The sequence below is a fragment of the Aotus nancymaae genome, unplaced genomic scaffold, assembly GCF_030222135.1.
Source record: "Aotus nancymaae isolate 86718 unplaced genomic scaffold, 86718_ANA_hifiasm-v0.15.2.pri h1tg000010l, whole genome shotgun sequence".
Taxonomy (NCBI): domain Eukaryota; kingdom Metazoa; phylum Chordata; class Mammalia; order Primates; family Aotidae; genus Aotus; species Aotus nancymaae.
In genome coordinates this window covers 24,104,285-24,118,168 of record NW_026988421.1, presented here as the reverse complement: position 1 = coordinate 24,118,168, position 13,884 = coordinate 24,104,285, and the positions used below count along the sequence as shown (strand labels likewise).

Genomic DNA, 13,884 nt, shown 5'->3' with positions numbered 1-13,884 from the left:
AGCAAGCTACTTCTCCCTACTCCTCTGTTTAGGCAGCATCACAGGACAGGTAGTAGTCACATCTCCTCCATGGCCACAGCTCCGGCCAGACAAGTCCCCCGTGACTTCAGCTTCAACCTGGTGGTGCTGTCTCCAGGGCTCTGGTAATACCTGTGTCTCTCCAGCACCGGGAAGTGAGAGGCGTCCTATTGAAGTGAATCTTAGGGTTGCCTCACCTGCTCTGATTTGGGATTTTTGTTCTTCCATTAATCCAGCAACAAATTTTCTGTATTAACTCCCCTCTGTTTGCCATGTATGGGGATGCTTGCTGTTTGCCTGACACAGGTGATAAATTGCCCCTGATAGGAAGGAGGTGCATGGGATCTGGCCTGGAAAGGAATAAAGATTCAGGAATTTCATCTGTGGGAATGGAAAGGTTAAGGGTCACCTAGAGCAATAGGGAGTTTCACACATGCCAATGATTGAGCCAATGAGGCAACACCACTCTGTGTCTGGCAGGCCTTTGGGAAGACTAAGGAGGGTTTTATGTCTGTACAAATGTTTCAGCTAAATATTTGAGACTCTTGGGAATGACTCACCCACTCATAGTATTTGGAAAGGCAGAGCTGGAAGGGATCTTCTGTGTCCAAATTATGTGCATCAGAGCCCTAAAGCTCTTATATGTTAAAATGATTTGCTCAAGGTCACACAGCTGGCATAGCCAGAGGCGAACCCAGGTCCACAGCTGTGTTCACTCATCTGCTGTTTTACCACTCCCCATGTTTCAGTTCATTTCATGCAGGTTTGGTCTTTCGGTAACGACAAGGTTATGAACAAATTTGAATGGAATTGTTTCCCATCAATAATTTCTAATTCTGAACTAATAATAATGAATACATACTCATTCTAAAATAACTAGTTTGGACTAGTTTTTAAATCAAAGTAATTTAATAAAGTAACAGACTGTAGAGTTCATTGAAATCCAAGTAGAATTCAGGTAGTAGATACATTCTGCCTTGTTAGTAAAAAGATAAAAAAGCAAAAACCCTCGAACCTGTGGTGTTTACTACTTCTTATGCAATTAGCGTTCATGAAATCCTATAATGTAACACTTCTATATTTAGAATGAACACCAAGGGTTTAGGATTAAAAAAAAGATACCTGAGGCAAAGACTTAGAGACATTATCTGTTTAATAAATATGATTGTAAAAGCAATAAACAAGAGCAATTATACATTACACTACATAGTATTTAACAAAAAATACATCAAAAAAGTCATTTTAAAATTAGAAGTAGTTCCAATACTATAAGAAAACTTTTTTTTTTTTTAAATTGGCTTCCTATAAAAATAAGTTGGCAAATGAGAGATTTCAATGCTCAGTTGGATTCCTGGAAAACACAGAAAAGCTGCCAAGCACCCCACTGCTCTCAAAGTTGCTGTTTGGAACTTCTGAAAAAAAAGCAAAGCAAACCTCTGCATTTTGGACAGTGAATCCAATTAAAAATAAGGCAAGGGAGAAAATGTTGGTTGGGTAGTTCAGGGTAGAACATGCACAGTTTGCCTTCTGGGATTTTGGAAAACGTTGCAGGATTGGATTTTTAGCTTGCCCTGAATCTTACCTTCCACATACATACTTCCCTACACACTCCTCTGACCTTAAGCCCACCAAACCCCTTGTGTGTTTGCACCTGCTATTAGTGAGTAGGTAGGCACTTAGGTCCCTCCCATTTGTAGGCTCTTGTTACTGCCTTCTCTTTGAGATTCAGCTGGAATGGCCTAGGACAATGGTTCTGAAACTCCAGTATGTATCACGATCACTGGGAGGGCTTGTTAAAATAGATGGCCAGGCTCACTATCGCTTAGCAACAGAGAACACCTGTTCATCCCCTAGAGTTTCTAACTCAGTAGGTATGGGGTATGGATGGAGAATTTGCATCTCTAACAAGCCCAAGTGATTCCGATACTGCTGGTCCAGGTAACACACTTTGAGAACAACTGGCTAAGGTCATGAGAACAACGAGGTCCTCTCTGAGCAGTACTTTGCCTCACTAATCTCCTACAGATGGGAGGGAGCTTTGAGGAGAGGCACATGAGGACCTTGGAGATGCTGAATCTCTAGCTGGCCATCTTTGGTCACTTTCCAAAATGCCAGGCATCTCATGTCTACCTCTATTTTTAATTAGGATTTACAGCTTATTCTTCCCTATGTCTTTCCATTCATTTATTCAACAAATAATTTTCATACTACTACTCTAGGCAAGGCACTGTGCTAGAATAAGACTGTTATTCTTTTTTCATACTTTTCTAATTATGATGAATTGAACTGCAACTCTGAGGATTCCCTGTGCTGGTTTGAGCCTCTTTTGGTTTTCCAACACTTTGTCCTCCAGATTAAATTTGGGAGACTCCAACTGAAGAGGATCAATGAGGATGTTTCCTATGAGATAGGAAGCCTGGCAGGTTAGGAATCAATCGAGTTCTACAGATAGGTGGCTGCCTCAGGCATAACCAATTTCTCAGATTCATACGGGGTATCCTCAACCATAAACATCTCTGCCTGATCCACTTCTGACAGCAGCTTTGCTATTCTTTCTGCGCCTGAGCTACATAAAGTCATGGACATCAGGATCTTCAGGACACCCTCATTATCACCAGGGCCTTTGTTACACTGTTGGCTTAGGGACACAGCAAAGGAGGAGGCTGAACTCACTAAGAGGTTTATCAGAACTTCTTGCTCCTATAATTTATAGTGGGCTTTGCCCAGACCATAATACTAAAGGGACCTCTGCTGGACAGGCTTTTGTTTCCCTCTTTCTCTGGGCCTTCTTTCATGATAACCCTGGGAAAAACTGGGATCTCTTCATGGTTTGTGCCAATATCTTTTTTTGCCAATCAATCAGCTTACTTTTCTCCTTTACACAGACTTAAATTTTTCCTTTAATGATACTCAGAGGTCAGAGAGCACACATGAAATCACTGGGATCATTCTAAATGTCAAACTCTCACCCTAAGGTAAGACAAGACTCCCCCCATTTATTCTCTCAGACTTTTTGACACTCTTAAACATGAAGTCCATTAACCTGCTTCTCCTTCCAGTTAAAATCAATTTCACAAACGTTTCTATTCTATTGTGAGAGTGGAAATGTTGGGTAACAGCAACCATCACAGGAGGAAATCACCCTGCAAAATCGCCACACATTCAAAACATTTCTCACAAGATTCTTCTAGAATCAGATTGCACGAGATTTTGGTTAAGTTGTGAGAACACCACAATTCATCTCTATGCTTTCTTTTCCAAAGTACATGGCCAGGTTTGAATTGCTTTGCATATATCAACTCTTTCACATACAGTATATGTTTCCAGGTGGGAAAAGGCAGGTTCTAGAGGAAGAGACAAGGATACATGAGACTGAACCCTGCTGTGCAGGATACAGCGAGGTCCATGGGCACAGACACTGGCATGCTTGGGAATGTTCAAAACTGACAGAGGGATCAGAAACTTGCAAGTGGTGGAGGCAGGGGCGGCAGAGGCCAGGCCGCTATTTAGGAAACATTAGGGTTAATGTCCAGAATCTAGCAACATGTTTGGGAAGAAAAATTGAGAACAGTTGAAGGACAACTTACTTGGGGTTTGGAGGGAAGAGGTTCAAAGACATCAACAGATCATGGCCACACAAGGATGACAGACACATGTGAAGGCAGGAAAATGGGTAACTAATGGGATTCCATTTCCTACTGCAGTTGGGGTAGGAGTAGGGAAAGCTGCAAGGGGAAGCAATCATGGTGGGAAGAGGTAAACAGAAAACCAAGGTCCGTTTCTGACATGCTTTGCCTCCCTGCCTCCCTTCCTTCCCTATTCTACCTACATACAGGGATCTTGAACTCCCATCTTTGTTTCTGTGGCCACAGAGAGTACAGAAAGCAGCCTTGTGGCCACTGCTGACCAACAGAGCTACAAAAGCTAACTAACTTAGAAGGGAGATGACAATATGGAAAGTGGAACAGAGAAACAGCTCAGGGTTTCAAACTCCTGTGCATGTCTTTGTGTCTTATGAAAGGAGCTGGGGTAGCTAATCCACCCATCAGCCCTTAATGCTAAAATAGCTGATAAATCTAGAGCCAAGAATATTTCCAAAAATACATGCAGATTTCCTTGGCCTATATATGTTGTGAATTTTCTACAAACACGACCGATCAGAAAAAAGAGAGAGGAGAAGAAAGAGGGAGAGGGGAGTGTTTTCCATTAAAATAGAGCACCTGTACACTGCCCCTCCACACGTGTTCTCAGAGTATCGTCCACATGCACAGGCTTAAAGCTAAAAACCCTTGTTGTCTGTGTCTGAAGAATTAAAAAGTCCCGATGCAGTGAGTGTTTGTTTGTTTGGATTTTGATTGTTTATATTTTATATTTTGTTTTTGTTTTGTTTTGTTTTTTTTTACTGGCGTCCTCCATTCAAACATTTACATAGGTAGGGATTTCTTTTGTGCTTTGATTCTCAGCAACTATGGAAATACTTCCTGGCAAAATAGGAAACAGAACAACAAAGGAAAGAAAAAAACACAAAGTTAGTGGTCATGAAGGATGATGTACTTGACAAGAGCGAAATTCTTTCCTGATCAGCAGGTCGCCTGTAGCCTTTGGGGGTTTTCCTTAAATTGCAAATTGTGCCCCAGCAGATCCCCGCTTTGGCGTTGAAGGCGGAGTGGCGTGTCTTGCTCTTTGCAATCGGAGAGATGAGTCACCAGGTTGAGTAGAAGGGGAGGGAGGGGAGGGTAAAGCTACTCTCCTAAGAGAAAACGTGTAACACTTACTCATTTAATGACACTGGAAAGGGAAAGGTGTCAGACACTTTGCAATGTGCTGTGATAGCTTCCTGGTGAAGGAGGAATTGCTACTTTAATAAAGCAAACACAGGCTATGCTTCATACCCTACGGAAATGCAACTGAGAACCAAATGATACCAAAAAATGCACGTAGAAGCTTCAGGAATGAGTAGACAGGGTGAATGCTCTCTGGACTTGAAGACAGAAAAGCCTTTTTTCTTTTTAACCCCAAGCAATTACACTTTTATTACCTTGTCTCCCCAAATAAAAGAAAGTGCACTGTGAAAATTGGACACCAGATGTGGCTGCCGTTCTTATCATTACCTATGACAGGAGCCAGTTACTACATTTAAATTTCTCCTTAACACAGCCACAGACCTTTCTCATATTTGTTTAAAGAGGGTCATGTTTCCATTTATATACTCTTTTTTTTTCTAAGTAAGATTAAAAATGTTATGTAAAGGCCAGGTGGTCTGGCATAACCACATTACAGTGGAACAGAAACGGTTATAAGGTAATTTATCCACTGTTGTCAGCAGTGCAGGATCTGGCTGTGATCATACATACAAGTCTTCAACTCCTAGCGCCAACAGACAGGAGGAACCAAAGAGAGAAACGGATCAGCAATAGTGGCTTCATGGGTTTGTCTAACTTCCTGGAAAATTCTTTCTGCAATAAATAGCAGGATCTACTAGCAAGCGAACGTCAGACTCTCCATACCTAGTTGTTGGATTCCTGTGCCTACTTCACAGGCAGAGAGAGCTCCGTTGAAATATGAGAAAGTCTATTTTACAATTTCTGCTAAGGGACAGTCAAAAAAGAGGAAGAAATTTGCTAATCTGCTATGTAATAGTCTCACCCACCAGTGTGGTCTCTCTGAGGTTGCTCCACTCCCTGGATGTCTGCAAACTTTATGCCTCTTGTTCTCAAGTTCTTAGGTGCCATATCTCCTGAGAGAAAGTTCCTAGCTACCACTAGATGTAAAAAAAAAAATGCCCTGGATGATGAGGCTGGCCACTCTCGTTATGTCACTCCTCTACTAGCATTCTGAAGCAGTTTGCCCTCTTTAGAGCTGTATCCAGTTAAGGCCATCATGTTGCATTCTAGTCAATACATACCATGTCCTGCAAACCCTGCCCAGTCCTCTGAGCCACCAGCCCTAGCCTCTGAGGCCTCTCCTTCTTATATATTATTATAGCAAATGCTTTGCTCTTTGCCCATAAACATGTAACATTTTAACATTTTAAGCCCAATATTTTAGGGAGGGTTTTGCAAAAGGAGGAATAATAAACTAATGAGAGAAAAAAAAAACTAGATAGAAGCAAGAGGTTTGTTGTTCTTTTTTTCCCCATCCCAATGAGAGGAAGCAGGGAAAGAGCCATCTTAGCTGTTTCTCTCAGGGGTGTTAGAGCAGAAGAAAGTGGTTATGTCAAGCCAGAAAGGGGTTAGAGAGAGTGTCAGCCATTGCCTACTCAGCTGAACAGCTGATGGCTACTGGGAATCATTTACCTATGAGCTGGGATTCCACCTTCTCATCTATAAGCTGGCCAGGCCTCCTTAGTTCAGTCTGAGGGACACTGGGCCTGCTTTCAGAGTGACTGACTGGACTGATCATCTCTTGTTCTTTCTCATTCTGCATCTGGGCATAAGCATTAATGCCCGGGATCTTCCTAAAATATTAATAGAAACCATCACTGCTATGCACATCACTGTAACACATGCTTCTGGACCTGTCAGGGAGAAGGAAGAGGTTGGGGGTGGGGAGATGTGGATGGAGGGACACGCACCTTTTAAACTTGTAGATGACGAACACTGCTAGCCCCACAAACACCACTGAGAGCAGCATCAGCATGGCAGATCCACTGTGGGTTGGAGTGAGGTCCACCAGCGGGGCTGGGGGGAAGACAAGACATGGTCATGAGCAGAGAACTGGGCAGGTGAGACTCTGTGAGACGCTCAAATGGTTCATGCACGAGCATGGTAAGTCCTGGAAAAACAGGTGGGGTATACACACAAGATGCATGTCACATGGCTGCCCTGGGATGCATCTGAGCCCACCCTACTCCCACCCCAAATGTTCCTGCACTGCAGCAAAGCAATGAAAATTATAGACCCCAGGGCTAGGCTGCCTGGATTCAAGTCCCACTCTACCTGGCCATGTGGTCTTGGGCAAGTTACTTCACCTTAATGTACCTTATGTGGTAAAAAAAAAGATAATGGTAATACTTCCTTGGGTTCTGATGAGGATTAAGTGAGCTAATGTATGTTAAGCATTGAGAAAAGTGCCAGGCACATATTCAGTCATATAATTATTAGATTTTTTTATTTGAGAGGGAGTCTTGCTCTGTTGCCAGGCTGGAGTGCAATGGCGCGATCTCGACTCACTGCTACCTCCGCCTCCCGGGTTCAAGCGATTCTCCTGCCTCAGCCTCTTGAGTAGCTGGGATTACAGGTATGCACCACCACGCCCAGCTAATTTTTATATTTTTAGTAGAGATGGGGTTTCACCATGTTGGCCAGGATGGTCCTGATCTCTTGACCTTGTGATCCACCCATCTTGGCCTCCAAAAGTGCTGGGATTACAGGCGTGAGCCACCAGGCCTGACCTAGATTTCATTTCTACTGCTGCTAGTATTATTATTAATCAATATTTATAATATTATATTTTATTATGCTCTGAGTGTAAGCTTTTTCCACGAAGCAAACAGATGGCCAATAAAACCACCTAAAAAAAATATTTTTGTGAATTCAACCATCCCCTCACCTCTCTACTCCAGCCATTGTCATGTGAGAAAAATAATTGGAAAGTTGTCATGAGAGAAAGAACAGCGAAGTAATGGAACATGCTTATATTTTTGTACACAGGAAACTGACGTCCAAGTGAATATTTTACAAGGGCAGCCACTCAGATGTTGAAGGAGGGAAATGCAACCTGGTTGTTTCCACAACTTCCCAAAAGCTCCGACAGCCCACACCAAGATGCTCCAGCCTCTCAAATACAGTGAATTTTTCTCTCAGACAAACCAGAAGCCTCTGCGTCCATACAAGAGTCTCCCTCCCTGAGTTTCCTCTTAAAGTGCAGTCTGGAAAACACCTCTCTCCACCCCTACACCTTCCCCCATCTCACAGTCAAACCTGTCATACTTGTAAGACTTTGCAATTAATTTCTACCCTCTTAACAACTGACATTTTGCAAATGTAGCATAGTTCACACATAAAAGACAAGTCACATGTACTCCATGGAAGCCTTGGTGCTGACCTTTACCTTCCATCAACTTAAGCAAAGCCTGATACCCAGAAATACAGGTGACCTTTAATCACCATTTTCTGTGGTTTTCTCTGGTGTGAGCTGAGAGGGCAACACTTTAGTCACCCAGGTTAAAAAGTTCAAGAATAAGACTATAATACTGATGGTCTCAGACGAGACTCTCAGTGGCTTCTGCTCTGGCTGAGTTTTTCAGGATTACATCTCAGCCATTCTGTATTGATACTGGAAAGCATCTTCCATCTAACCATACAGTTTTGGTGAAAAATGAAAGCCACCCTTCCTTCTCAGAAAATAGTCATTTCGGGAGAGTTGGCTTTCAGGAAGCACTGAATGTAAAGAACCCCCCACTATTTTCTCTTCCCTGTAAGTCAAGCATCACCTCAGTTTTGAAATGGGACTAGGTGAGTTTGTGTGTAAAAGATGGTTGGGGTCTCACTGCCATGAAACATCCAAGACAAAGTTTCTTTCAGTTCAAAATTAGAAGAGAAAGCTCTCAATGCTATCAGCAGAGGTCCAGAAATTCTTCAGAACTCACCCTGCAATTAGTAGGATGTCATCGGGGGAAGAGAACACCTTCCATATGTTGCAGACATTATCACAGTTGATTTTCACAAATGGAAGGCAGGGACTATGATCCCCATTCAACAGATAACAGTGCAGTTCTCATTGGTTAATGTTGTTTTACAAAGACTTAGAGCTAGTAAACAGAAGAACTCAGACTTGAACTCGAATCATCACACACACACACACACACACTTTCTATATACTCAACCCTGGGCTAATTTCAGTAAAAGACATAATTCTGAGACATAATATAGGACTAAGACTATAACACAAGAAATAAATTAAGCGGCACAAATTAAAATACTAAGTTTTAAAAGGAGCAGTAGGACTAATAAATCATGTACTCTTAAGTTTGGAAGACAGGTATATGTACACATATATGCATATGTATATGTGGATGGATATTTATGTGCATGCATGCAAACACACACATAGAATACAGAAATGAACCTACCACCCAGCTTCAACAACCATCAACTGACAGCCAGTCTGATTTTATCCACTCCCCACAACATCAAACCACTGGATTATTCTGAACTAAATCTTGGAAAACCTGTAATTTAACCACCTGTAACTCGAAAAGATAAGATCTCTCTCTCTCTCTCGTTATTATCATAATACCATCATCACATCAAAGAAGTTATATTAGGAACTTTTTAAAAGCAATCTTCCAATGCAAACCCTTAATTTGTCAGGGAACAATGGAGGCTCAGAGAGGGGCCACAGATTAGGATGGTGAGAGGTTGAAACAAAGCTAAACTTTTCACTCCTAGCTAAATGCTCTTTCGGCATAACCAGACTACCAGTGATATGAAGCAACTAAGAATACTGAGCTTGCTTGAAAATGTTGGCATTTAAAATACATGGAAAACTAAGAGAGAAAATTACTTTGTCCAAGCTCTCAGCAACACAGAAAGCAAACTTTCATATATGTGCATGCACACACACACGAATTCTTTTCCCTTCTCTTTCCTTCCTCTTATCTCTCCCCATCCCCAGGTTAAACCTTTCCATTCTAAATCATTTACACTTAAGTAATTAGCATATTATTCTGGGAAAATGAACTTCTGTATCCCAGTTCTAAAATGTATGTTATCCATTTGCCTTCCCCATCTCTGCCACTTCTCAGAGGCAGGAAGCAGGAAGCAGCAGTGGTGAGACACTGACTGCCACTGCCCTCTGTGTTCCAGAGGTGGCTTCTGCTTACTGATCTGTGCCTGAATATAAACAGACCTATTATCGCTCCACACAACAGCAGCACATTTCTTAGTTTGCTCAATACTTAGGTGCATTTGTATGTGTTCTGCCGAGGAATGGAAACTTGTGATAAATGGGCGTTAGCTTCTTGTGTGGAATTAGCATAAATTAACCCTCTCCAGTTGCAGTTTAAACAAGGTAGAAGTGTAGGGGAAAGTGCTGAGCAGTTTTTTGCCATTATTCATGCACAAAATAAAACATGGATACAAGCAGTATTCCAAATGACTCACCATTTCTAAGCTGCACACATGCACATGTCATTTCTAAAATCCTTTGAGGAACTTGGAAATGCACTGAATTTTTATATATTATTCATGAGGACCTGGGACGATGATAATGAGAACATTTACAATAATAACAGTTTTCTTGTAAGAAGTGCTAAATGGTCATAGTTGCATGTATGAGAACAAACTCAAAATTCCACATGTGGGGTTAAGTAATGATATGATCCCTTTTCAGAATCAGACCTGGCTCTGTCACTTATAGACTAAGTGACTTAATCTCAGTTTCCTCATCTGCAAAAATAGTATTGGGCACAGAGTACATGCCTGATATTTCTAACATTGTCATATTATTCCTATCATATTTCTGAAACTGTATTCTTCTACAGAAAAAAAGTCCTGAAAGATGACAGTTTCGTGGTGAGATAATTTTGGGCAATGATACATACGAAATTCCTCATATGAAGATTCACACTATATTAAAGGGTCACAGCAGCCATTGCAGAAAAGAACACATTTAACTCTACCATAGCCTATTATAAACTCATTTGACCACAGATCCTTTGCAGACCTAGGTTCCACATAACACTCTAGGAAATGCCTCTCCCCAGGCACTACATTTCTGCAGTTTGGCTTTTTGTTTTGTTTTGTTTTGTTTTCAGATGAAGTCTTGCTTTGTCACCCAGGCTGGAGTGCAGTAGCACGATCTTGATTCACTGAAACCTTCTTCTGGGTTCAATCAATTCTCCCACCTTAGTCTCTTGAGTAGCTGAGATTATAAACACCCGCCACCACATGACTGTTTTTGCACTTTTAGTAGAGATGGGGTTTCACCATGTTGGCCAGGCTGGTCTCGAACCCTGACCTTGAGTGATCCATCCACCTTGGCCTCCCAAAGTGCTGGGATTACAGGCATGAGCCATCACACCCAGCCTCCCTTGCTGCCTTTTTGCCCTCTGCCTAGTTTATTTCCAAGTTTTAAAGTCAATAACATGGTAGCATCACCCAGGAAAGCCATGCAGAAGACCCTTATTGTGTTCACTTTCATTCTATCAAAAGGACTTTCCTGGAGAACTGCTACTTGCCCTATAATCCTGAAACTTTGAACTATAATTCTAATCCAAAAGTTGGTGTTGTCAGGATGTTGCAGAAGTAATTTACCATACCTTGATTTTCTTTTTTCCTCTCCTGTCCCCAAAGTAGACTCAATTCAGGACTGAGTTACATGCCTTGAATATCATGAAATCCATGTGGACTGAAATATTTTTTTCAGAAATTACAGTGATATGGGCAGCACAAGAACTTCATGAAGCATTCACAAATTTCAATAGTCAAATCGATCAAACAGAAGAAAGGATATCAGAGACTAAAGATCAACTCAATGAAACAAAGTGAGAAGGCAAGATTAGATAAAAAAGAGTGAAAAGAAATGAACAACGCCTCCAAGAAGTATGGGATTATATGAAAAGACCAAATCTATATTTGATCAGTGTACCTGAAAGTGACAGGGAGAATGAAACAAAGTTGGAAAACACTCTTCAGGATATTATCCAGGACAACTTCCCCAACCTAGCAAGGCAGACCAGCATTCAAATTCAGGAAATACAGAGAGTACCACAAAGATATTCCTCAAGAAGAGCAACCCCAAGACACGTAATCGTCAGATTCACCAGGATTGGAATGAAGGAAAAAATGCTAAGGGTGGCCAGAGAGAAAGGTCGGGTTACCCACAAAGGGAAGCCCATCAGAATCACCAGCAAAAATCCTACAAGCCAAGGGAAAGTGGGGGCCAATATCCAACATCCTTAAATAAAATAATTTTCAACAGAGAATTTCATATCCAGCTAAACTAAGCTTCATAAGTGAAATAGAAATAAAATCCTTTAGGGACAAGCAACTGGTGAAAGATTTTGTCACCACCAGGCCTGCCTTACAAGAGCTCCTGAAGGAAGCAGTAAACATGGAGAGAACAACAAGTGCCAGCCACTGCAAAAACATACCAATTTGTAAAGACCATGGACATTATGAAGGAACTGCATCTATTACCTTTGTGCTCCACATTAGCCAATTTTTGGTGTAGACTTCTATCTCCACTGTCAGGGTGGCAGAGTAAAAGTAAGAAGACCCTACATATTATTTTCTAAAATAAGACACCTTAAGAATGAAAGAGGGTGCTATTAAAGCTTATGCTGTTATAACATAGATAACCCAGACGACAGTCCTGATCACTCTAGGTATAAGATACTTGGTGTCTAAAGGGTAGCTTGTCCTAGGTTCTGACATCTTCTCTGTATTTTGTATGTGTTATCCTTTCCTGTTTTCTTTTCTTTTCTTTTTTTTCTTTTTTTTGACAATTTCTCTTGACTATCTGCCTTGCCTTCCCCTGGGGAACTGCATTTCTGATACATGTTTGTGCCCCTGTTTTTGTTCATCTGACTGTTCCTTGCTGGCCATTCTCTGACCAAAAGTTTCCAGATACATCCTCTAGCCTGGCTAACTCAGTCTAGTTACCCTTGTGGTCATTTCAGCCCTTTTATGGTCCCCCATAATCTCGAAAAAAAAAAAAAGAAATGGTAAAGAAAGAATTTATGAGAAGCTAGACCAGGCATGGTGGCTCATGCCTGTAATCCCAATGCTTTGGGAGGCTGAAATGGGTGAATCTACTGAGGCCAAGAGTTTGCAATCAGCCTGGGTAACACAGCAACACCCTGTCTCTACAGAAATTAAAAATATTAATTGGGTATGGTAATATGTGCCTGTCATCCTAGCTACTTGAGAGGCTAAGGCAGGCAGATCACTTGAGCCCAGGAGTTCAAGGCTATAGTGAGCTATGATGTGCCACTGCCCTCCAGACTGGACCACAGAACTGAATCCTGTGTCTTAAAAAAAAGCCAGAGTAACCTCATTGCTGCTCCCTAGTAGGTATATAAAAATATCACATTTACTCACATTATGGGGAGGGATATATTTAGATATATATCTATATGATAAACCCATTATTGTTTATTATAAAACCACAATGATTAAATATGAAAAGCCACTGGTTCTATGTATCTGTGCAACTACCTAATTACTTGAAAAGAAAAAACATATATTTTTGGGGAAAAATAAAAAAGGAAGAAAACATATTGGTACCATGGTTTTACTTTCAAAAGACTTGTAAAGGATTACGATGTACATAACACAGTGACCAGAAACTAAAGAGACAGACAAATGTATTGGCTGAGGAAGAATTTTACCAGTACTAATTTCATCCCTAAATGGAAAACGTTATTGCAACAATTTACTTCACTTTACAGTTCAGAGCTCCACAACTCCTATTTGGCATCTGCATCTATAATGTTGGCTTAGATTATATGGTAATTTCTAAAGCTTCTTGACGAATGCTAATTCTCCCTTCAAGTGGAAAGTCTTTTTCTCAATGTGAAACTGTAGTGCAGAATTCAAGATGTATCACAACCTAGGTTGAAATTTGGAGTTTCTTATTCCCTCCCCAATTTACTCATAACATATCTGGTTGTGGCAACTGAAGCCTAGAAATATTAATTCTCAAATATCTCTATGATAATATCTTTTTATTACACCTGTAAAAGAAGTTAAACCAGTCAGCAGCAGCCATAGCGGCCAAGATAACAAAAGAAAGACAACAGTTTTATTAAAAAACCCACACATACCCTTGACAAAGGAGAGTTTACCTAAACCAAGCAGCTTAAATAAGGCAAAGGATAGACAGACAGGAGCAGGTGGAAGCAATATTCCCGTGTAATTT

The 13,884-nt window shown here is 41.1% G+C and overlaps 1 protein-coding gene across 5 annotated transcripts in view; it reads right to left on the bottom strand.

Annotated features, from left to right (window-relative positions):
* Window positions 1-1,153: 1,153 nt before the first annotated feature.
* The window catches only part of SORCS1 (sortilin related VPS10 domain containing receptor 1), a 591,753-nt gene continuing 579,022 nt past the window's right edge, over window positions 1,154-13,884 (bottom strand). Inside the window, exons 25-27 of one of the 5 annotated variants that reach the window (XM_012450170.3) lie at window positions 6,593-6,698; window positions 6,315-6,475; window positions 1,154-4,768 (exon numbers count right to left, since the gene is read on the bottom strand). In XM_012450170.3, coding sequence (XP_012305593.2) covers window positions 4,761-4,768; window positions 6,315-6,475; window positions 6,593-6,698 — 275 coding nt within the window. In that variant the 3' untranslated portion in view covers window positions 1,154-4,760. The remainder of the gene's footprint in view (window positions 4,769-6,314; window positions 6,476-6,592; window positions 6,699-13,884) is intronic. The other 4 variants (XM_012450169.3, XM_064373893.1, XM_012450171.3 and 1 more) reach the window with 4 other exon arrangements.